The sequence below is a fragment of the Mesoplodon densirostris genome, chromosome 19, assembly GCF_025265405.1.
Source record: "Mesoplodon densirostris isolate mMesDen1 chromosome 19, mMesDen1 primary haplotype, whole genome shotgun sequence".
Lineage (NCBI taxonomy): Eukaryota > Metazoa > Chordata > Mammalia > Artiodactyla > Ziphiidae > Mesoplodon > Mesoplodon densirostris.
This window is the reverse complement of record NC_082679.1, coordinates 1325965-1351400: the sequence shown is the minus strand read 5'-3', so window position 1 is coordinate 1351400 and position 25436 is coordinate 1325965. Positions and strand designations below refer to the sequence as shown.

The 25436-nt window shown below is 45.3% G+C and overlaps 2 protein-coding genes across 2 annotated transcripts in view; one reads left to right on the top strand and one right to left on the bottom strand.

The window, feature by feature from the left end:
• The first annotated feature begins 9963 nt into the window (after nucleotides 1-9963).
• LOC132480643 (zinc finger protein 551-like) overlaps nucleotides 9964-25436 on the top strand; it is a 53852-nt gene continuing 38379 nt past the window's right edge. The window contains 2 exon segments of the mRNA XM_060085027.1: nucleotides 9964-10093; nucleotides 12897-13026. Coding sequence (XP_059941010.1) covers nucleotides 10061-10093; nucleotides 12897-13026 — 163 coding nt within the window. The 5' untranslated portion in view covers nucleotides 9964-10060.
• LOC132479866 (cytochrome c oxidase subunit NDUFA4-like) lies at nucleotides 14369-14861 on the bottom strand. Its single transcript, XM_060083521.1, has 2 exons — nucleotides 14722-14861; nucleotides 14369-14567 (listed from the first exon to the last, which is right to left on the bottom strand). Exons 1-2 carry the CDS (start codon nucleotides 14859-14861, stop codon nucleotides 14462-14464), a joined length of 246 nt encoding a protein of 81 aa, XP_059939504.1. The 3' UTR covers nucleotides 14369-14461.

Below are 25436 nucleotides of genomic sequence, written 5' to 3'. Positions count from 1 at the left end.
GCATGTAGGATTCTAGTTGCCCTGACCAGGGATAGAAGCCGTGCCCGCTGCAGTGGAAGCATGGAGTCTTAACTACTGGACCACCAGGGAATCCCACAAACATAAGGAGGGGCTTTGTACCTCAGAGGGCCCTGCAGGGTCCTGCTCGGTTTCATTATGAGCATTTCTCACAGCAACCTACCTGGAGAAGCAGATTTCTGGGGGAAATGCAGGGTGGGAGAAGTGAAGTGTTTGCCTGTATAATGAGGCCCAGCTGGATGGCTGCTCTCTTGCTCTCTGTACATCCCCTGCCCGATCAGTCCCTGCCTCACCTACACCCCACTCACCTGACTGACCTCCCTCTTAATCATAAAGCCTAATCAGTAAATGCCTACATACTCCCCCCACCCCACACCCCATCACCTCAGCTCGCAGGATCTTAGTTCCCCGACCAGGGCCACGATAGTGAAAGCGCAGAGTCTTAGCCACTGGACCACAGGGAAGTCCCTGTTCTAATCTTTAGATTAGGACTCTCTCCACTGTGACAGTTTACCAAAGGGACTGTGAGGGGAGTGCTCCTCTGCCAGTTTTCCTGGCAACCGGTGAACCAACCTGATGTCAGTTCTTCCTGGAACAGGCAACCTCCCTCTTCCCTGTGAGAAATGGAATACTTCCTGCCATGTCAGTAAGGGATGTCACAGTCATCCGTGATTGCAGCCACAGCCTATGGTGAGCTGGTGAGCCCCGAGGGAACTCAGGAAGGAAACAGAGAATACCTGCCATCTAGCAGCCATCAGACTGCAGCCACTCCCCACAGTGAGGCCTGAGGGAACTCAGGGTGAGAAAACACAGGACACTGGCCTTGGGTAGCTAAGGTGCATATCAAAGGAATGATTGCAGTGAGCCCAGACTCTTGCATCTTACCATACACAGAAAAGCATTAAATTCCTTAATTTGAGATTTCGAATTTTCTTTTCTTTTTTGAATTTTTATTTTAAAATATATTTATTTATTTATGGCTGCGTCGGGTCTTCGTCGCTGCACGCGGGCTTTCTCTAGTTGCGGCGAGCGGAGGCTACTCTTCCTTGAGATGTGTGGGCTTCTCATTGCAATGGCTTCTCTTATTGTGGAGCATGGGCTCTAGGCGTGAGGGCTTCAGTAGTTGCGGCATGTGGGCTCAGTAGTTATGGCGCACGGGCTTAGTTGCTCCGTGGCATGTGGGATCTTCCCGGACCAGGGCTCGAACCCGTGTCCCCTGCATTGACAGGCGAATTCTTAACCACTGCACCATGAGGGGAGTCCCTAGTTTTCTTTTATTAACAGTAATCTTTTGCTCCTAGCACCTGCCCTTTGTTGCAAAACTCCTGTGTATCCTGGCTCCCCCCTCGCCTCCTCGGAGCAGTTCTCTCAGGGTTACTTGAGGTGCTGCCACCCGGGCTTCAGGTTCGAAAATTTTCCACTGAATAAAACAGAACTCTCAACTTATAGGTTGTATGTATTTTTTTAGTCGACACCTGGTAGCGAAGACAGCTGCCCTGTCCTGCCCGCCATCTGCTGCACACAGTGGGCTGTGGCTCCAAGAACTTTATGCTTCAGGTGGGTGAGATCCCCCCACCTATTAGACCATCGATGTCTCTGCCGCTGACCTCAGGCATTCCTCACTCTTGAGGCTGGGCAAGTACAGGGCTTGCAGGACTGCTGGATGCAGCCCAACACTTCCCCAAGGTCACACAGCAGGAAAGTTTTGGTGTCTAGAGACTGAATACAAACTCCCAAGACTGATCCCAGAGCTGGGTTTAAACATTTTATCAGGGCACGTGAAGCGCTTCACGCCCCACCAGGGCTGGTGGCAGATGGCAAGGACCAGGGAGGCTCAGCTGCTGCTGCTGCTGCTGCTTTTTGCGTTGTTTGAATTCTAATCATGACCATTTTCCCTCATTCCTCTGAATCCCAGAGCCCTCACCTTCTGCCTGCACAGTCCTCAAGGGGGCGCAGTCTTCTGTCAGCTCCACGGACCTCTCCCATGGGAGGGGTTTCTCTCAGCCACAATTTCATTATGTCCAACGGCTGCGTCCGCCTCCACCTTGAGCCCAGCACACAGTCGGCTGACCAAGAAACTGGTCTGAAAGAGAACTAAATGAAAAGCAGAGGGCTCTTCACACGCATGTTGACTGAAAAAAAATGCACAACCTAAAAGTTGAGAATTCTGTTTTATTTGGCGGGTTTTCTGAGGACTTCAAGCCCGGGAGGCAGCCTCTCAGATAGTTGAAAAGGTCAGGGAGGAGCCAGGATCTAGAGGAGTTTTTGCAACAAAGACTATGTAGTTGGAACATCAAAAGATTACTGTTAATAAAAGAAAAGCAGGACTTCCCTGGTGGCGCAGTGGTTAAGAATCCGCCTGCCAATGCAGGGGACTTGGGTTCGAGCCCTGGTCCAGGAAGATCCCACTTTCCGCGGAGCAACTTAAGCCCGTGCACCCCAACTACTGAGCCTGCGCTGTAGCGCCTGCGTGCCGCAACTACTAAAGCCTGTGCACCTAGAACCTGTACTCCACAACAAGAGAAGCCACCACAGTGAGGAACCCGTGCGTCCACAAAGATAGAGCAGCCCCGACTTGGCACAACTAGAGAAAGTCCTCGTGCAGCAATGAAGACCCAACACAGCCAAAAATAAATTTAAAAAAATTAAAAAATAAAGAAAAGCAGATATCTCAAGTTAAGGAATTTAGCGCTTTTCTATATATGGGAATAAACAAGAGTCTGGGCCCATTGAAATCATTCCCTTAATCTGCACCTTAACTACCCAGGGCCAGTATCCTGAGTGCCTGAGTGGGGGGCGGGGGCGGGTCTGCTTCCTGCAAAAACAACTTAGGAATGTGTGTCAGGCCTTTATATCTCACATGGCAGATTTACAGCCCCACTTTTGTCCTTTGAAAACTATGTACATACATCAGTGGAACAGAGATAGAGCTAATCTTTTAGTCCTATGGGTCTCTGGTTATTGACTCAAAGACCAGAGCCTTGGGGAATCCCCTGGCAGTCCAGTGGTTAAGACTCCGAACTTCCACTTCAGGGGGCCTGGGTTCCAAAGGTGACGTGGTGAAGCACCCCTCCCCCCGCAAAAAACCAAAAAAACCCGAAGTCTTCAGGTGTTGGGCCTGTTTGCTCAAGGCCATCCCCCAGTCATTTTCCAAGATGGGCACGCTCTTGTCTTCCTGTCTCGATTATACATATATGTCTGTTTCTTATTAAGATATTTAATATGTCAAAGTGCTGCACTTGGGAAACATGCTGCTGTAGCATGTTTAGGGAGTGTGAGTTATGCATGTCTCATTTGGATGGACTCTGACCTTTTGACCTGATGAAGTCATAAATACCTGTCAGAAACTCAAGCTTTTTATCTGACCCTTACCCTAAAGTAACTCGGGATTCCTTAAGGACAACTATTTTCTGAGTGAGAGTCAATGTCAATTCTCAACCAGGCAACTGTAACAACCTCAGGGCTTTTTGCTTTATAAGCCCCTGACTCTTTTTCTTCCCTGAACACTCTTTAGGGGTTACCTGTATCTGTGTCTCCTGAATTGCAAGTCTTAAGACTCCAAATAAACTCTTTTTAAAATTTGAAGCCTCTTGCATTGTATGTATATATATATTTTTTTAATTTATTAATTAATTTATTTTTGGCTGCGTTGGGTCTTTGTTGCTGCACGTGGGCTTTCTCTAGCTCCGGTAAGCAGGGGCTACTCGTCGTTGCAGTGCGCAGGCTTCTCATCGTGGTGGCTTCTCGTTGTGATGCACAGGCTCTAGGCGCGGGGCCTTCAGCAGTTGTGACGCATGGGCTTCTGTAGTTGTGGCTCGCAGGCTCTAGAGCACAGGCTCAGTAGTTGTGGCACAAGGGCTTAGTTGCTCCGCTGCGTGTGGGATCTTCCTGGACCAGGGCTAAAACCCGTGTCCCCTGCATTGGCAGGCAGATTCTTAATCATTGTGCCACCAGGGAAGTCCTTTGCATTATATTTTTTACTACAGGCATGTAACAGGCATTCTACTGGCATGTAAAAAGCAGTTAGATAATGTCGATGAAAAACTGATAGTCAGTCTAAGAAAGAAATAGAGGGACTTCCCTGGTGGTTCAGTGGTTAAGACTCCGAGCTCCCAGTGCAGAGAGCCCAGGATCCCTGGTCAGGGAACTAGATCCCGCATTCATGGCGCAACTAAAAGTTCGCACGACACAACTAAAGATCCCGCACACTGCAACGAAGATCCTGCATGCCACAACTAAGACCCTATGCAGCCAAATAAATAAATAAATAAATTTTTTTAAAAAGAAGAAAGAAATAGAATATTGTGGGCAGTCTGGTGGGCATGGCTGGCCCATAGACTAGTTGGTTGTCAGGCCCTGACTTGTTTGGAGGCTGCTGTCTGCTGGTGGGTGGTACACCTAACCTCTACACAGCTAAGGTCATGGTCAGAGGAAGGGTTGGGCTTGTGGGCAAAGATGGACTAGAGAAGAATTTTGAGAATGACCACTCCTCTGCTAGATCAGAGAAGGTTGCAGGACAGGCCGGGAACTGAGAACATCACTAGATTGATCTTTGTAGTTGCCATGTGTTTAACAGCAAGAGGAACTGGATTCTAATAATCTATTTTCCTGTTTAAGACAATTACTTATATTTGGAAAGTGAATCAATTAAATTGTTCAGTGATGATAGTGTGTAGAAATGTCCCTTTGGATGTAAATGCCCAGGAAGCCCTGTGTTTCTCTCATTGTAGCCGTATCACTGTCAGAACTTGAATATTTTATTAATTTGTCATCCACATGGCTTCCTTCCTCACTTCACTCTAGACTCATTCTTGTATTCCCTCCTCTGATAGGCCTTCCCAGGCTGCCCCTTCTAAAGTTGCCCCAGGGAATTCCCTGGTGGTCCAGTGGTTAGGACTCCGTACTCTCACTGCCAAGGGCCCAGGTTCAATCCCTAGTTGGGGAACTAAGATCCAAAAGTTGCAAGGTGTGGGGGCAGGGGAGGGGGAATTGCCCCAAACTCTCTAGTCTCCTCCATTTTATTTTTGCTTTACTTCAGAATCCTTAGGACCATTTTACATTTTCTTGATTGATTGATTAATTGATGTGGGATCTTAGTTCCTTGACCAGGGATCGAACCCCTTGCCTTCTGCATTGAGAGCACAGAGTCTTAACCACTACACCACCAGGAAAGTCCATTTATTTATTTAAAATTGAAGTATAGTTGATTTACAGTGTTGTGTTAATTTCTGCTATTCAGGACAGTGATTCAGTTATACATATATATACATTCTTTTTCATATTCTTTTCCATTATGGTTTATTACAGGATATTAGATATAATTCCCTGTGCTATACAGTAGGACCTTGTTATTTATCCACTCTATATATAATTCTTTGCATCTGATAAACCCGAACTCACACTCCTTCCTCCCCCCATCCCCCCTCTCCCTTGGCAGCTACAAGTCTCTTCTCTATGTCTGGTAGTCTTTTTCTCTTTCGTAGATAGGTTCAGTTGTGTCATATTTTAGATTCCACATATAAGTGATAGCATATGGTATTTGCCTTTCTCTTTCTGATTTACTTGGTATGATAATCTCTAGGTCCATCCATGTTGCTGCAAATGGCTTTATTTCATTCTTTTTTATGGCTGAGTAGTATTCTGTTGTATATACGTACCACATCTTCTTTATCCATTCATCTGTTGATGGACATTTAGGTTGTTTCCATGTCTTGACTATTGTGAATAATGCTTCTGTGAACATAGGGGTGCATGTATCTTTTTTTTTTTTTTTCTTTTTGCGGTATGCGGGCCTCTCACTGTTGTGGCCTCTCCCGTTGCGGAGCACAGGCTCCGGACGCGCAGGCCCAGCGGCCATGGCTCACGGGCCCAGCCGCTCCGCGGCATATGGGATCCTCCCAGACCGGGGCACGAACCCGTATCCCCTGCATCGGCAGGCGGACTCTCAACCACTTGCGCCACCAGGGAGGCCCTCCTTTGGTTTTTAAGTAAAAATAAAGGACATTTTTCATTTTCACCAAGAACTTTATTGAACAGTGTATTCACCCTTTTGTTCCACTACCGTCTGCCATTTTTCAGGCATCTTCATAATTCCACCTTCCCAAAACTTTTTATCTTTTTTAGCAAAGAACTGTTCCAGGTGCTTTTTACAGTTTTCCAGGGAACTGAATTTTTTTCCATTAAGAGAATTTTGTAAAGACTGAAATAAATGAAAATCCAAAGGTTCAATGTCTGGTGAATATGGCAGATGAATCAGAACTTCCCAGCCAGGTTATAACAGTTTCTGCCTGGTCATCAAAGAAACATGTGGTCTTGTGTTATTCTGATGGAAGATTATGTGTTTTCTGTTGACTAATTCCGTACGCTTTCATCGAGTGCTGCTTTCAGTTGGTCTAATTGGGAGCAGTACTTGTTGGAAGTAATCATTTGGTTTTCTGGAAGGTGCTCATAATAGAGGACTGCCTTCCAATCCCACCATATACCTGTCACCTTCTTTGGACGAAGACCGGCCTTTGGTGTGGTTGGTGGTGGTTCATTTTGCTTGCCTCATGATCTCTTCCATTCCACATTATTATACAGTATCTACTTTTCATTGCCCATCACAATTTGTTTTAAAAACACAATGTTTTCATTACATTTCAGTAGAGAATCACGTGAGGAAATATGGTCAAGAAGGTTTTTTAAAAAAATAAATTTATTTAATTAATTAATTTATTTTTGGCTGCATTGGGTCTTCATTCTTGTGCATGGGCTTTCTCTAGTTGCAGTGAGCAGGGGCTACTCTTCGTTGCAGTGCACAGGCTTCTCATTGTGGTGGCTTCTCTTGTTGCAGAGCACAGGCTCTAGGCACGTGGGCTTCAGTAGTTGTGGCACGTGGGCTCAGTAGTTGTGGCTCATAGGCTCTAGAGCACAGGCTTAGTAGCTGTGGCACAGGGCTTAGTTGTTCCACGGCATGTGGGATCCTCCCGGACCAGGGCTGGAACCCGTGCCCCCTGCATTGGCAGGCAGATTCTCAACCACTGTGCCACCAGGGAAGCCTAAGAAGTTTTTTTTTTTACTTAACTTATGTGGAACCCAAACATCAAAGCGATTAACATAACCAAGCTGGTGCAAATTACTTTCAGCACTTGATTTGGATATTTCCAGTATGTCAGCTATCTCCTGCATGGTATAATGTTGATTGTTCTCAATATCTCAGTTTGATTGCTATCATGTTTGAGTGTCCTACCTGATCATGGAACATCATCCAGCAAGAAATCTCCAGCACGAAACTTTGAAAACCACTTTTGACACATTTGATCAGTCACAGCACTTTCTCCATACACTGCACACATCTTTCCTTTTTGTGTTTCATTTGTGTTTTTACCTTTCTTGAAATAATAAAGCATAATATGCCGAAAATGTTGCTTTTTTTCTTCCATCTTCAATATTAAAATGGCTGCAAAAATATTCACCAATTTTGATGTTTTTTTTTAATGCACTCTGATACCACAGCTCTCATGATGCAATCTAACAAAATTGTTTCGAATGAAGTTAAAGACAACTAAGCACTATCAGAGCCATCTTATGGAAAATACCGAATGAATATTTTGGCCAGCCCAATTTTTTTTCCTTTGGAGAAATGTCTGTTTAGGTCTTTTGCCCATTCCTATTGATCATTTATTTAGTTTCCTTGTGAGAATCTGACTCCATCCCTGAAACATGACCTCCTTTTCATTTCACCCAAAAATATGCCTTTTTGACATATTTATTTTGAACTAAAGGAAATTAAGAAGCAGTTAATGCAAGAAAGGCACTGTGTTCTCCCCCTATTTGCCTAAAAGCAAGACATAAATTTACAAAGGACAAAAATTAATCACCAGAGGCAACTTTAGACCCTTATTAGCCTGGAGACAGCACAAGAGGAATTTACATAACAAACTTCGCTAACTAGTGGCAAAAAACAAAATTCAGCTGATTAAATTTGAAGATCTAATTGGCTCTATTGAATGATTCATGTATCAGGGACCATCCCATCTAGCGATTAGAAAGGAGTTCCAAAGGGCTACAGAAAAGGAAAGGTTTTTAAGGGCAGAGAGGGGGGTGAGACAAGGAGGTCATAAAGAACGAATGTGTGAACATTGATAAAGGGAAACCTCACTAATATGTGGTCAAGAGACCAGAAGGGGAGCTCTCAGGAAGTACTACTGGACATCAACTACAGGAAGAATTGTCAATTATAAACCCCAACAGAAGAATCATCAACAGGAAAGAGTCAACAGTTACAGGCCCCAACAGGAAAAGATGTACATTGCATCTCCTACAAGAAACCTAGTACCCCAGCAACTCCACCAATGAGAAACCCTCATTACCCTAAACTCTCACTTTTCTCCAATAGACTTTCTTTCAAAATAATGCCTCCTGACTTCCTCCCTTTTCTCTGTAAAATAACATCCCTCTCCTTTGTTGGACTTGCCTATGGTTTTTGCCATTGCTTGCTTGTTCTGATTTATAATTCTCTGCTATTTCTGAATAAACCCATTTCTACTGGTAAAATAACTTTTATTTTATTATTTTTTTAAAAAATTAATTTATTTTTGGCTGTGTTGGGTCTTTGTTGCTGTGTGCTGGCTTTCTCTAGTTGCGGTGAGCAGGGTCTACTCTTCACTGTGGTGCACGGACTTCTCATTGTGGTTGCTTCTCTTGTTGCAGAGCATGGGCTCTAGGCGCCTGGGCTTCAGTAGCTGTGGCACGTGGGCTCTGTAGTTGTGGCTCGTGGGCTCTAGAGAGCAGTCTCAGTAGTTGTGGTGCACGGACTTAGTTGCTCCATGGCATGTGGGATCTTCCCAGAGCAAGGCTTGAACCTGTGTCCCCTGCACTGGCAGGCAGATTCTTAACCACTGCACCATGAGGGAAGCCCCTATTTTATTTTCAAGGTTAACAGATTATTTCACGAAGGGCACTCTCCTTTGGGGGATAAAAAGAGTCTAGCCGGCAAATTACCTCGCTAGTGCTGGCCAGGAAATTCCAGACTGACTGGTTAAGATTACATTCTTAGGAGAAGCTAAAACTGCAGTTAGATTCAGATATTAAGTCTTGCTATGCTGACATGCGTTTAGCACAAGTGACTCCATTTTGGGCCTTTGTCTCTTTTTTTTTTTAACACTAGCTCTTATCCAACATTACTTTCCCACATTATTTGGCATCCCTAGAGACTCAAGTACTTTTTCTTTTCTTTGTTACACCTCAAATGTATTGTTCTTTGTCGAAGGTATTATATAAGATTGAATTCTAAGCCACTTCTTTTTTTTAATGTCCTAAATTATTTATTAGGTAAGAATTTTACAAACATTACTTATATTAGCGGTAACAGTGGAGCCGGAGAGTAACTGCGCCTTCTCCAAACTTGCGGCCCTTTCTAAGGCCGCGGTTCTTTCTGCCTGCAGATGTCAGCCCTCACATCTCCCTGTGTCTAACCCAATTCTTTGAGTTACTCAACCCTGTCTCTCTCATGTATGTATAAACATGTCAATAAACTCCTGTTTGTTTTTCTCTTGTTATTGCCTTTTGTTACAGAGCTTGAGCTCAAAAGGTAAAAACTGGGTAGAGGAAAGTTTCCCCACCTACATCTCTAAATACTTTACAGGGCTGATGAACTGCAGACAACACTCCCCTGCAGTCCGCCTTCGGCCCCTTTAAGAGGAAAAGAAGCCCCTCCCTTCACTCCTGAAGCCTGGACGCCTTTTCCCAGCGTCCCTCGAGGTGCCCAGGGCTTTTTCTCCGCGGGCGCGGATGAGGAGCGCCCCTTCCCGTGGGCCTGTGGAGTTATGGGAACTACATTGCCCAGAACACACTGCACCAGAAGAAGAGCGGTCTTGCTCCAATGAAAGACCACGACAGGGGCATTTCCGGTCTTAGGAAGCGTGTCAGGGCTGGACTTCCGGCTACTTCCTGGTTGAGGCCGCTTTGTTTCCGTCAGGCTTGTTTACCGTGTCAGAGGCTATGAAGCTCTGAGTAGAAGTAGGGACTGCTGCTCCTGGCCCCGCTCCGCCCACAGAGTCCGATGGCGGCGGCGGCGCTGAGGGACCCGCCTCAGGTAAACGCTTGTCCTGCCGGCCCTCACCGCCCTCACCCCACCAGACAAGGAAGACCCGAGTGCGGGGCGCCTGCTCACGTGCCCGCAGCCCAGGCCGCGGTGTCCAGGAAGATGGGGTCCCTATTTCTCACAGACAGTGTGATGGCTCGTGGGAGAGGGTCACAGGCGGAGGTACCGGCATGTGTACAGTCTTGGAGGTAGGACTGAGCCGGGAGGCTTCTGGAAACTTGGGGTCCAGCCTTTGTTTTTAGGGGACAGTGAGTGTGAGGGGAATTCACGCCTGGACTGGCAAACAGAGGGACCTGGGAGCCATGGAGAGTTGTGAATGGAAGAGGGACACAGTCCGTATTAGGGTTTTATTTATTTGTTTATTTTTTGGCCGCACCACTCGGCAGGTGGGATCTTAGTTCCCCAACCAGAGATAGAAACCAAGTCCCCTGCAGTGGAAGCGCAGAACCTTAACCACGGGACTGCCAGGGAAGCCCCTATATTAGAGTTTTAAAAGTTTACCAAAAAGCTGCTTAGAGAGGGAACAGTCGGGAATGTGCGTGATGAGAACAGTTAGGCACAGATAAGTAGGGTCCTTGTCCAGGGTCAGAGATCTGGTAATAGGCAGCTCTGAAGACTGAAACACAGAGGTTAGTAAATTAATCCGAAGTCACCTGGTTCCAGGGCTGGGTGGGGATACGGGGGAGTCCTGTGCACATGGAACCCAGCCATGGTTCCTTCCTCTTCCCACATATTCTGGAGGTTAAAAAAGAACTTAAGGAATTTACACAAGGAAAGAGAGCATGTCCCAGGCCCTCACTAGTCCTGACATCAGCGGTATAGTGTCTGGAATTGTGGTGTCTTGAGGCACTTCCCTTGCTGATTTCCTGTCTCTTGCCTGTGGGGACCCTGGGAGTACCCCAATGCAGGCCAATCGGTAACATAGTGGTGTTCCTATTTCTGGCAACCAGTGTAAACATATGGTTTGGGAGTTATCTCAGGAACATATAGCAGCATGAGCAAATGCTCAGTGTGACTGAGTTGGGAACAGGGTACAGTAGGTCTCCATTCTTTCTGTTAAGAGCAAAGAGCAGGGAATCAAGAACCAGGCCTGTCATGTGGCTGCCTGAGCATCTGGGCATCTATTACGGAGATAATGGGAGATTTGTATAAGAGAAAGGAGTTGGTCTTATTTAGGTTTAAAAGGCTCCACCTGGCTACACAGTGGAGGAGAGATTATGGGGTTAAGGCAGGTGGCAGGGAATTCAGGAGGAGGTTACTGCTATAATCCAGATGAGTGTTGATGGACCAGAGTTATGACCATGGAGCTGGGAGAAAAGGTTGGATTCCAGGTCCATTTTTAATGAAAGAGCTGAGTAGACTTTGGATGGTGTAGGTGAGGGAGAAAAAGGAGGAGCCAGAGATGACCCTAGAGTTTTTCATCCTATCAGCTGAAAGGATGGAAGCTCCAACAAACTGGGATGGGAAAGTTGGTGGTAGGTTCATTTTCCTCGGGAACATCAGAAGTTTTGTTTTGGTCTTGTTAAGACTCTGCAAAGTTTCAGAGAACAGTTAGTGGAGTGGGCAGTTGGACACACAGGTCTGGAAATCTGGAGAAGGCTTTCAGGAGGGAGACTTTCAAACGTGGTGGCTATTCTGTAGACCAGGGTGGAGCTGTGGATGTTGTTTAGGAAGGGAATGCAGGTTTTAGTGACAACGCTGTTGGAGAGTCAGAAGGACTAGGGTGCATACTAAGAGTCGTTTTCTTTCTTGACACTATTGGGGTTGCTGGACCTCACGGAAAGAGATTAGGGAGAGGGGTGATAGTGGGAATGGTGTACGCTGATCAAGCCAGTAGCCAAGGCTTCCAGGGGATGAATGGCCTGGAGATAGCTGCTCCTATGTCCAGGAGGCATAGGAGTAGTTGAGACAAGGTGACACTGCGGCAGGGCTCCTGTATGAATTCACCAGGACTTGGTGGTGAGCTTTGATGGGTTGTAGGATGTTTCATTCTTGCTAGTGAATAAGGTCTGGGGCGAATATGGACTTGGGAGAGTCACTGTGCCGGGCATGTGGGACTGGGCTTTTAATGAAGTTTGGGTGGAGAGCAGCAGGTTGTGGTGGCTGAATGGACAGCAAGTGCAGCGTGGGAGTGGAAGAGGGTCATGGATATCTGAAATTCACATGTGGCTCTGGGTGGTTAATATTGAAACAAAGATCACAGGCCACATCTGTCATCAAAGCAGCATTGAGAATTTACCTGGCTGTGGGATCCATCAGAGGACTGGTGTTGTATAAATAATGTTAGTAATGTTCAAGCACTCTTCTGGATGCCATTTGCCAAGTACATGGGTGAGCCCAGGGAGATGTCTGTGGTGTGGGGCAGGAAGGTGGCAGAGATGGGGAAGTGCAACTGTGGGGTCTGAAGATGTGAGAGATGTGTCTACACAGTGATGTGCACGAGGAGAGAATTGTGAGCTGATGGTCCACAGGCCCTGGAGTTGGGGCCTTAAGGGTGAAGCATGAGCCCAAATTTGTGTCTTGGAGGCACAATCTGGGAGGCCCCAAGGGAACTGCTTGGCAGGCCCAGAGCTGAGATGGCATTTATGTGCTGAGGCCCCCCGCCCCCCCAATCTTTTGTGCTGAGCACAGTAGTTAATGGAACCCTGAGAAGAGTGTGGGCATCAGGGGCACCAGGGCCTGGTATCTCCTTTGAGGTGGGGAGCTTTGAAAGAGGATGATCGTGGAGATGTGTGAGGAGTTGGATTGTGGGTTCTCAGAGAATATTCAGTTTCATTTGTACTAATCATGACAGGGTGGTGTGACCTTTGAGGACATTGCCGTATACTTCTCCTGGGAGGAATGGGGACTCCTTAATGAGGCTCAGAGACGCCTGTACCTCGAAGTGATGCTGGAGAACTCTGCACTTGTATCCTCGCTGAAGAGTAAGTCCCTTACTCTTTTTTTCCCCCTTACTCTTCCCAGTTACCTGGACTGGGCTCTGTCTTTCCTCCCTTCCTTTTCTTCAGAGGATGTTGTCTTCTTCTCACATATGGACCATGGGAACTGCTTCCTTGCCTAGCTTTCTGAGTAGTTACTGTCATAGCCAGGGCTGGGTTGTTTACACTGCTCTCTCCTTTCTTTTGTAGCTTAATATCTGCTGTACTGATCTCTAATAGGTAAGGATTTGAGGTATATAATCTTGTAGTGAGCCTAATGAAGTCTACCTTATTAGTGAAGAGCATTTTTCATATAACTGTGGGCTGTTTGTATGTATTCTCTCCACGTCCGTTGCCCATTTTTTAACTCTATTTTTTTGTTAAGTCTTTTGAATACCTTGTATATTTTGGATGGTAACATCTTATCAGATACATGGTTCGCAAATATTTCCTCCCATTCTGTAGATTGCCTTTTTTTGTTGTTGATTGTTGCATTGCTATGCAGAAGTATTTTCATTTGGTGTAGTCCTAGTTGTTTATTTTCGCTTTCATTGCCTGTGCTTTGGTGATATCCAGAAAAATTATCGCTAGGACTAATTTCACAGAACTTTGTCCTTAGGTTGTCTTTAAGGAATTTTACGTTTTTAGGTCTTACATTTAAGTCTTTAGTCTATTTCAAGTTAGTTTTTGTAAGTGGTATAAGACAGGGGTCCAGTTTCATTTTTTTTTTTTTTTTTTTTTTTTTTTTGCGGTACGCGGGCCTCTCTCTGTTGTGGCCTCTCCCATTGCAGAGCACAGGCTCCGGACACGCAGGCTCAGCGGCCATGGCTCACGGGCCCAGCTGCTCCGCGGCATGTGGGATCCTCCCGGACCGGGACACGAACCTGTGTCCCCTGCATCGGCAGGCGGACTCTCAACCACTGCGCCACCAGGGAAGCCCCTCATTTTTTTTTTTTACCTGTGGATATCCAGTTTTCCTGACATCATGCAGAATTTACTCTCCCTGCCACCACCACATTTTATGTTTTAGATGTCACAGTTCACATGTTCTTATATTGTGTATCCATTAACAAATTATTTTGGCTATAATTATTCTAATCCTTTTGTTTTTAACTTTTATACTTGAGTGATTTAAATACCACCAACACAGTATTATAGTAATCTGAATTTTACTACATACTCAGTTTTACCAGTGAGTTTTATATTTTCCTATGTTTTCATGTTTCTATTTATTATCCTTTCATTTCTGCCTGAAGAACTCCCTTTGGCTTTTTTTTTTTTTCAAGTTTCAGATATTTATTAATCAGTGTAAACCCCAACACAAAACACCAACGTGATTTCATGCATTTAGAGGGGAAATATTTCCTGGTTAAGTGGAAAATTGTGCAGATGGCTTCTGGAAGACCTTCATTCTAAGAAGCATTATAGTGAAACATTTCATTTAGAAGTCTGGAACTTCTTTCTTCAGTTTGCTGTAATCGACATTCATTGAGTAGAAATTGTATTGATCATTGGGACCCAGTTTGTTCCAGGGTTCTGGGTTATTCTTTCTTTTTTTCCTCTTTGGCCACACTGGGCGGCTTGTGGGATCTTAGTTCCTAGACCAGGGATTGAACCCTAGCCACAGCAGTGAAAATGCCAAGTCCTAACCACTGGACTGCCAGGGAACTCCCTGGCATTATTCTTTCTGGGTTATTCTTTCTGTCCCAGCTGACATCTGCATTGAACAACTCCAGGTGCAAGACATACAATGCTGCTCCAGTACCTCCCACTCTAATAAATACAAAGAGGGGGATCAATCTAGGATGCTTCTTGGCCTGACCAGTGATCTGGTGGAGCATGGTTGCAACAGAGGCCTTGAGTTCAGATGGAGAGAAAGACAAATGTGCAAGGCCCAGGACTAAGTAGTCTCTTTGGCATTTCTTAGAAGTCAGGCTGAGTGTCAATGAACTCCCTCAGCTTTTGTTTGTCTAAAGTCTTTCCTTAATTGTGCAGGACAACTTTGCTAGGTAAAGTATTCTTGTTTGGCAGTTTTTTTCTTCGGTGTTTTGAATACAGTATCTACAGGATATTTGTTCCAGGAGCCCGTGTGGATACCAAAATCTGTGGATTGCTCAAGTCCCTTATATAAAATGGCATAGTACAGTGAACAGAGTGAACCCTCCATATCTGCAGGTTTAGAATTCACAGATTCAGAGGACCAACTGTATATCATCCCACTCTCTCCTAGGCTGCAAGATTTCTGCTGAAAAATCTACTGATAGCCTTATGAGGGTTCCCTGTGTGAAGGAGTTTCTTTTCTCTTCGTGCTTTCAAAATTCTGTTTGGCTTTGTTTGCTTGTTTACTGACAGTTTTGTTTATAATGTGTCTTGGTAATATCCTCTTTGGAATGAATCTGTACAGGGACCTATGAGCATCATGAATTGGGTGTCCACATCTCTTCCCAGACTTGGGAAGTCAGACATTATTTCTTTAAACTTTCTGACACTTTTTCTTTCTCTCTCTCCTTCTCCTGGGACTCTAAGAATGCAAATATTGTTTTGCTTGATGGTATTCCATAGTTTACCTATGCTGACTTCACTTTCTTCCCCCCTCTGGCTGGATGATAAATGACCTGTGTTTGAGTTCACATATTCTTTCCACTGCTTGACCAAGTGTGTTGTTGATACTCTGTTGCATTTTTCTTTTCATTTGTTGTATTCTTCAACTTCAGAATTTCTGTTTGATTCTTTTTTATGATTCCTGTCTCTCTGAACTCCTTGTTTTGTTCCTGTATCATTTTCCTAATCATGTTGAGTTATCTATCTGTGTTCTCTTGTAGCTCACTGAGCTTCCTTTTTATAAAAGTTACTTATTTTTGGCTGCATTGGGTCTTCATTGCTGTGCGTGGGCTTTCTCTAGTTGCGGCAGGTGGAGGCTACTCTTCACTGCAGTGCGCGGGCTTCTTATTGCAGTGGCTTTTGTTGCGGAGCACGAGCTCTAGGCGTGTAGGCTTCAGTAGTTGTGGCTCGCGGGCTCTAGAGCGCAGGCTCAGTAGTTGTGGTGCGCGGGCTTTGTTGCTCCACGGCATGTAGGATATTCCTGGGCCAGGGCTCGAACCCATGTCCCTTGCATTGGCAGGTGGATTCTCAACCACTGCACCACCAGGGAGGCCCCCTCACTGAGCTTCCTTAAAACATTTATTTTGAATCCTTTGGTGTTTCGTAGACCTCCATTTCTTTGAGGTTGGCTACTGGAAAATTATTATGTCCCTTTGATGGTATCATGTTTCCTTGTTTTTCTTGTTTCTTTTATCCTTGTGTCGATGTGTGTACGTGTGGTGAATCAGTCATTTCTTTCAACCTTTTGGGGTGAATTTTGGTTAGAGAAATAGCTTCACCTACATGTGAATGCAAGGGTGCTGGCTGGGTGGGGTATTGTGGTTTTGACTCCAGTGAAGACCCTGGGAGTATAGTCTCTGTGCCTATCTGTCAGCTGAGATCAGAATGGTGAAGACTGTAGGGGTCCTCAGTGACCATGGCAGCGTAGTATGCAGTGGTGGCAATGGCTTTTGGAGTCTTCGGTAACAAAGACTGCTGGGAATCCACTGACCTCTTTTTCTCCCATTGAGGATGTTATGGCTAAGGGCATTTCCTTTGGAATCCATGCTGATGAACTCTACAGGATCCTCTAATGTGAAAACTGGGGAGTCTGCTGCTATCGGAAGGGTTCTTTGTTGTCAGTGACAAAGCCTGCGAGGGTCCTCCACAGAGCAGGCCACTAGGGACCATGATGGCACAAGCCCAGTGGCTGACCCAAGTAGCTCTCACTTACGTACCTTGATCCTAACCATCCAGGCATCTCTGCTAAGCCAGTTTTCCCAGAGATCCTTTCTGTGCAGTTATTCTCCTTCTTTTGCTCCCCTGTGTTGCTGTTTGTCTTAATTGGACACTTATGCTGTACCCCGCACCCACCCCAGGGCTATTTTTATTCATTGATAGCTGTCTAATTGTTTTTGGAAGGGGGATGAATGCTAGTATTTCTCATCCTGTCATCTCGCTGGCATCACTCACATAGATCTCTTTTCTCTGGTCTTTTTTGTGCTGAGTTGCTCTGGGACAGTACTGGTCACTCTTTTGCACTGCTCTTCTCTTAGGACTTTTGCATCATGTGTCCCACGTACTTGCTCAGCTAGGAGTCGGGGGTAGAATCCTTTGTGCATCACAGGACAGACAAGACTCCAGTCATGGAAGAGTGGGCTCAGAGGGAGCCTGGCCTTGGTGAATGGCAGTTGGCGCGGGTGTGACACCAGGGCTGTGTGTAAGACCACACCAGAGGGCTTCCCGGGTGGCGCAGTGGTTGAGAGTCCGCCTGCCGATGCAGGGGACACGGGTTCGTGCCCCGATCCCGGAAGATCCCACATGCCGCGGAGCGGCTGGGCCCGCGAGCCATGGCCGCGGAGCCTGTGTGTCCGGAGCCTGTGCTCCGCAACGGGAGAGGCCACAGCAGTGAGAGGCCCACGTACAGCAAAAAAAAAAAAAAAAAAAAGACCACACCAGAGACCTGTCCCATTCAACCAGTGTTTTGTTTCCATTCCCTGTGTCCACATCCCATTGCCATTTGTTCTTCCACATTGTTGATACTTTGCCAACTTGTCAGTTCTAGTAGTTACCATTTCCACTCCGGTTTCCTTCCGGCAGTAATCTCCATCTCTCTAAACCACACATCTCAACCATTTCTTTGACAGGTCTCCCTGTAGTGCTCTCCAACATCAGGCCACACATGCTGTGCTCGGAGGTGTGTATATATCCTTATATTGACTTTCAACAGTATCTACTCTGTTAGAGTTGATTTTCATGGGATGGGTACATTCACATTCTTCTACACAGCCTCATGTCAACCAACAGGAATGGTTCTGTAGGAAGCCAATGACAGAGGAGTAAGTTGTAAACCCTACCTCTGTTCCTTGTGTTATACACTGTCTTTGTGTCCTTCCCTTGGTGGGGTTTCCACCGTTCGGTGACTTTAGGAGCCCAGCAATGCACAGCAGCCGTTTCTTCAGAGTTCAACCTGCTTGTCTTCAAAAGTATCCCTGGACCCATGCCTAGATGTGACGGATGCACATTTGTGATGGGCTTGCCCCATTCCTATAATGTCAACGTATACTTTACCAGTATTTATTTGGTTCAGGTTGCTGCTGTGGAGCACAGGATGCAGAGGTACCCTTGGAACAAAGCATTTCTGTAGGAATCTCACAGGCCAGAACTCCCAGTCCAGCTCCATTTTCCCAGAAGACCCACCCCTGTGAGATGTGTGGTCCAGTCTTTTTTTTAATATATTTAAAAAAATATCTATCTATCTGTCTATCTATCTATTTATTTATTTATTTTTGGCTGTGTTGCGTCTTCATTGCTGTGCACAGGCTTTCTCTAGCTGTGGTGCATGGGCTTCTCACCATGGTGGCCTCTCCCATTGTGGAGCACGGGCTCTAGGCGTACGGGCTTCAGTAGTTGTGGCTCATGGGCTCTAGAGTGCAGGCTCAGTAGTTGTGGCACATGGGCCTAGTTGCTCTGTGGCACGTGAGATCCTCCCAGACCAGGGCACGAACCCACATCCCTTGCATTAGCAGGTGGATTCTTAACCACTGCACCATCAGGGAAGCCCTGTGGTCCAGTCTTGAGAGACATTTTCCAGTTGGCTGGGCAGCAGGGAACACAACACAGCCAGAACTCGAGGTGTGGGGCATGTGCAAAATGTTTTTATTTCAGGGCAAGCAAACAACACCAGAAGCATCACATAGGAGAAAAACCCTTCTTAGGCAGTGTAGACAAGGCTTCACTTGTGAAGAGCTGCAATTTCCAGGAGTCATGGAAGCCTTTTACCTGCAGGGAGCTTGGGAAGGACTTCCTAGTCTTGTCAGGACACCTCCAGCAACAGGCCACTCACTCCTGGGAGAAGCCAAACAAAATCTCTGAGTGTGGGGTGAGTTGTCAAAGAAGAAAAATTCATTATACCTGAGGTGAATGCAAGAAAGCCTTCAACCCCCAAAACATACTTGATCAGGACCAGGGTGTCCACACTGGAAGACAGTGTCTTTGTGTGCCAGGACTGGGGGAAAGCATTCAGGTTCAAATCCTTGTATGTTGTGCATCAGAAAGTCCACACTATAGAAGGGCTTTACATGTGTGGTGAATGTGACAAATCTTTTTTTTTTTTTTTTTTTTTTTTTGCGGTACGCGGGCCTCTCACTGTTGTGGCCTCTCCCGTTGCAGAGCACAGGCACCGGACGCGCAGGCTCAGCGGCCATGGCTCACGGACCCAGCCGCTCCGCGGCATATGGGATCCTCCAGGACCGGGGCACGAACCCGTATCCCCTGCATCGGCAGGCGGACTCTCAACCACTTGCGCCACCAGGGAGGCCCCGTGACAAATCTTTTAATTGGAGCTTGACCCTCAGTCAACATGAAAGAGTTCATACTGGGGCAAGGCAGTACAAGTGCAACAAATGTGGGAAATCCTTTAGCTATAAATCTTTGCTTGTTTATCCCCAAAAAAGTCACATTGGAGAAAAATTATATGTGTGCAGTGAATGTGCACAGTCTTTTAGCTATAGCTCCATCCTTACTCAGCAACAGAGTGTTCACCCTGGAAAATGGCCTTATGAGTGCACTGAATGTGGGAAATCTTTTACTGATAGGTCTGGCCTCTGTTATCATCAGAGAGTTCACACTGGAGAAACGCCTTATGAGTGCAATGAATGCAGGAAGTCTTTTACCTATAGCAAAGACCTCCGTTATCATCAGAGAGTTCACGAAGGAGATAGGCCTTATGAGTGCAGTGCATGTCGGAAATCTTTTACTGCTAGGTCTGGCCTCAATGATCATAAGAGAGTTCATACTGGAGAAAGGCCTTATGAGTGCAGTGAATGTGAAAAGTCTTTTACCTATAGCACTGGCCTCCATTATCATCAGAGGGTTCACGATGGAGAACGGCCTTATGGGTGTAATGAATGTGGGAAATCTTTACTGCTAGGTCTGGCCTCCATTGTCATCAGAGAGTTCACACTGGAGAAACGCCTTATAAGTGCAGTGAATGTGGGAAAACTTTAACTAGTAGGTTTGGCCTCTGTGGTTATCAGAGAGTTCACACTGGAGAACGGCCTTATGAGTGCAATGAATGTGGGAAATCTATCACTTTCAGCTCCAGACTTCACTGTCATCAGAAAGTTCACACTGGTGAAACACCTTGTAAGAGTAATGAATGTGGGAAATTCTTCAACAAAAAATCTTTCTTTCAACATCAAAGAGTTCACACTGTGTAAAGGCCTTATCTTTTTAGGAAATGTGCGATTCTCCTGTTGATTATAATGGCACTAAAGGAGCCATCTATCTGAGTTCAGTTTTGTACAAATGTTCACAGTTAGGAGATCCCCTCTAAGTCTGAGTTATATGAAAGCATGTGTGGCTTGTTATACTCTGATCTGCTCAGGGCTCTTGCCAAATTTATGTCACTGCCAATTTCTATGGCCAAAGACGTTTTACCTTTACTACTTGGCAGGTCCCCACAGTTTGCATCAGTCACCATCCCAGTGTGCTCAGGGAAGCTCACCACTGGTCTCCCATGTAAAGGTTTGTGGATTCCTGTAGTCTCTCACTGATATTCTCCTTAAGGCTGTTACTGCAGAGGCGGGAACACAAAGGTAGTGAAAATGGAGATCTGTAGTTCTGGGATGTGGCTTTGTGGCCCAGTCTGTATTCCTGTTGACGTGGTTGGAAACGTCCTTCATTGCTCACCAATGTTGGCTTCCACTGAGGCAAGACTGATTCTCAGAGGGCATGAGGAGAGACATGGTGGTCAATATAGCATCCCCAAATTTATTTTCTTAAAAGGGATGCACAGATTTGTGAAATGTAAAGCCATTTTTTATAGCTTAATTTAAAGGTATAATTTACATTGAATTAAACTTTATACATTTTCTTGTACACATAATTTAAAGTATACTATTTGATAAGTTTGATGTAGGTACGTACCTGTGAAACTACCATCATAGTTATAATAATGGCCATATCCATTGCTGTATATTTACCTCATGTCCTTTTTTTTTTTTTTTATAAATTTATTTATTTATTTATTTATTTATTTATTTATGGCTGTGTTGGGTCTCAGTTCCTGCCCGCGGGCTTTCTCTAGTTGCCGCTAGTGGGAGCTACTCTTCATTGTGGTGCGCAGTCTTCTCATTGCAGTGGCTTCTCTTGTTGTGGAGCATGTGCTCTAGGCATGCGGGCTTCAGTAGTTGGGGCACGTGGGCTCCAGTAGTTGTGGCTCACAGGCTCTAGAGCGCAGGCTCAGTAGTTGTGGCGCACAGGCTTAGTTGCTCTGCGGCATGTGGGATCTTCCCGGACCAGGGCTCGAACCCGTGTTCACTGCATTGGCAGGTGGATTCTCAACCACTGCGCCACCTGGAAAGCCCCCTCATGTCCTTTCATAATCTCTCCCTGCCCTTCCCTCCCTCCAAATAATCATCGATTTACTTTCACTTAAAATTGATACCTTTGCATTTTGTAGAATTTATATGGTGGGAATCATTAAATATTTACCCCTTTTCCAGGTTTACTTTACGTTGTATAACTACTTTGAGATTCATCAATGACATTATGTGAATACTTCACCTTTTCTTTTGCTGAGTAATCTTATCTTTGGGTAAATCGGTATTTGTTTATTCATTCATCTGTTTATGGACATTTGGGTTATTTCCGGATTTTTGACAATTTAAAAATAAATGTGATACAAACATTTGTGTACATTTCTTAAAATGAATATATTTTATCTTTTGTCAATAACTTTGAGTGCAGTGTCTGAGTCATAGGGTAGGTGAATGTTTAACTTTGGAAGAAACTAACAAATTTTGATCTAAAATGACTATCTTTTTGCATTCCTACCAGCAGTGTATGAGGGTTCCATTTCCTCACATCCTAGTGAATCCTGATTTGTTTAATTATTTTAATTTTAGCCCTCCTTTAAAAAAAATATTTATTTATTTATTTGGTTGTGCCAGGTCTTAGTTGTGCCAGGTAGGCTCCTTAGTTGTGGCATGTGAACTCTTAGTTGTGACATGCATGTGGGATCTAGTTCCCTGACTAGGGATCGAACCTGGGTCCCCTGCATTGGGAGCGCAGAGTCTTATCCACTGCGCCACCAGGGAAGTCCCCAATTTTAGCCCTCTTAGTAAGTTTGTCATGCTATCTCAGTGTTGGTTTAATTGGATTTCCTTAAGGATTCATGACGAGCACTTTTTCGGATGTGTATATGCTATCTGTATGTCTTTGGTAAAATGTGTGCTCATATCATTTGGGCTGTTTTCCTTTATGAGTTAGGGCTGTTTCCTTTTAACAAATAGGACAGTGAAATAACAAAGATATATTGGAATTTTACCCATTTTACTCCTTGAATAACGTAAGTGATTCTTTTGCTTTATGGAATAATTGTTTTCAATTCCGGAAAAATATTTCCTAATTTTTGCAAATTTGGGGACTTCCCTGGTGGTCCAGTGGTTAAGAATCTGCCTTCCAACGCAGGGGACGTGGGTTCGATCCCTGGTTGGGGAACTAAGATCCCACATGCAGTGGGGCAATTAAGCCTGCATGCTCTAGAGCCTGCGCACCACAACTAGAGAGAGCCCACGCACTGCAATGAAAGATCCTGCATGCCGCAACTAAAATCCCACGTGCCACAACTAAGACCCGACGCAGCCAAATAAGTAAATAAAATAAATTAATTTTTGAAAATTTGTATGCTATACACGATGTAATGTTCATATTTATCATACTTAATTAATTTGCATTATAGATTCATCTGCATTATTAACACACTTCATCACTTTCCTAAGTTAGACGTTTAATAATATAATAAAGCCCTGCTTTGTAGTTTTCACCCATTTTCCTGGTCTATCTTGGGGATTGGTGGGTTGGAGCAGGACTTTAAGGTGGACCAGGTGTGGGACTTCCCTGGTGGCACAGTGGTTAAGAATCCGCCTGCCAATGCAGGGGACATAGGTTCAAGCCCCTGTCCAGGAAGATCCCACATGCCCCGGAGCAGCTAAGTCCGTATGCCACAACTACTGAGCCTGCGCTCTAGAGCCCGTGCTCTGCAACAAGAGAAGCCACTGCAATGAGAAGCCTGCGCCCACAACGAAGAGTAGCCCCTGCCTGCTGCAACTAGAGAAAGCCTGTGCGCAGCAACAAAGACCCAATGCAGCCAAAAAAAGAAAAAGAAAGGTGGACCAGGTGGTATTAGGATAGACATTCCGAAGCCCTTCTGGAAGCCAAAGAATAGGTCAGTGATCAGACTCCCCAAACGTGGGCCATACGACGTGGGTTTAAATCTCATCGCCAGCCATCAGTGGGACAACAGGCAAAACAATCCACTCTCTGGGTTGTCTCCTGTGTAAAATGGGGATAAAGAGCAGCCCTGCGCCCAGGCCTTTGGAGGAGCTGAGGTGCCCGTTCTGTGGGCAGTGGCTACACCACCAGCCACACCTGCAGGTGATATCCCCAAGCCATATACCTCTGGGCCCTTCTGTCCTCGGGTGCTTGTGAGAAAAAATGGGGCTTCCTAGAACCCTCTGATCCACTGGAGGACGTGGCTTCAGGTTACTGAGGTCTCATTGTGGAATCCCAGGGAATCTGTGGGCCACTCTAGAGTTCCCCAAGATTTACTTCACTGACTGTGACAGGGAGGTGATGAAGGTGTTCACCGTAGCCTCTGTGAGGGTCAGTCAAAGCAACAAAACACAGCCCATACTGGTACTGGGATTCCAGGATTCCAGGATTTACATTTTGAGCATTTCTTTTTAATTCTCACAGCACTCTGGGTATTGGGAGCTATTACTGTATTGCTGGGGAAATCCAGGATCACAAAGATGAAGTGGGTCCCCCAAGTTCACACCACAGACAAGTATCAGATTCAAGAGGCTGGATTCAAACCTGGGAGTCTAGCTGCAGAACTGGGGACAGTCCCTTTATCATGGCACGTGAAGCCTTCAGCCCGGGGCAGGTGCAGAGTGAGGTTCATGGAGACTCAGCTGCTGCTGCTGTTATTGTTGGATTTATTTTCGTGATTGTTTCCCCATTCCTTGGATGTCCCAGAGCAGTTAATGTCTACTGTGGAAAACAGAACGGAGGTTTCTCAAAAAACTGAAAATAGAACTACCATGTGATCCAGCAATTCCATTCCTGGGTATATATCCAAAGAAAACAAGAATAATAATTTGAAAAGGTACATGCACCCAATGTTCATAGCAGCATTATTTACAATAGCCAAGATATGGAAGCCACCTAAGTGCCCATCAACAGATGAAAGGATAAAAAAGATGTGGTACACACACATGCATGCATGCGCACACACAGTGGAATACCACTCTGCCATAAAAAATGATATTCTGCCATTTACAGCAACATGGATGGACCTGGAGGGTATGCTCAGTGAAAAAGAGAGAGACAAATACTGTTTGACATCACTTATATGTGGAATCCAAAAAATACAGCAAACTAGTGAATATAACAAAACAGAAACAGACTCACAGATACAGAGAACAAAGTAGTGGTTACCAGTGGGGAGAGGGGAGAGGGAAGAGGGGAGGGGCAAGATAGGGGTAGGGGACTTAGAGATACAAACTGCTATGTAGAAAATAAATAACAAGGGTATATTGTACATCACAGGGAATTACAGCCATTATTTTGTAATAACTTTAAAAAGTATAATCTATAAAAATTTTGAATCACTGTTGTACACCTGAAACTAACATAATATTATAAATCAACTATACGTCAATAAAAATAAAAATAAATGTTTAAATCAGGGAAAAAAATTGAACTCAGCTTAACTCACCTCTTCTCAGACTTTAGTATCTCCTAATAAAAATTATTGAGGTCTTAACTTTTTTCACCCTTCTCAGATGCTTCCCCAGAGTTATCTCTGCCACTATCTTTTTTTTTTTTTTTTTTGCGGTACGCGGGCCTCTCACTGCTGTGGCCTCTCCCGTTGTGGAGCACAGGATTCGGACGCACAGGCTCAGCGGCCATGGCTCACAGGCCTAGCCGCTCCACAGTATGTGGGATCTTCCCGGACTGGGGCACGAACCCGTGTCCCCTGCATTGGCAGGCAGACTCTCAACCACTGCGCCACCAGGGAAGCCCTCTGCCACTATCTTTGACTAACTACATAATCATTATAAATAGTTCCTTATAATTCGCATTTCACAACTTTTTTTCGATATCATCTATTCCTCATGCACAACAGTCCCAACAATCACTGGAGAAATGATAACCCCCTCCCAGCAAGGAGATGAGATAATGGGGTTCAGATGCCCCTTTTGCACATGCCCTCTGCCTGAGAACACTATCACTCATTGAGCAAGCATTACACTATACCAAAACAA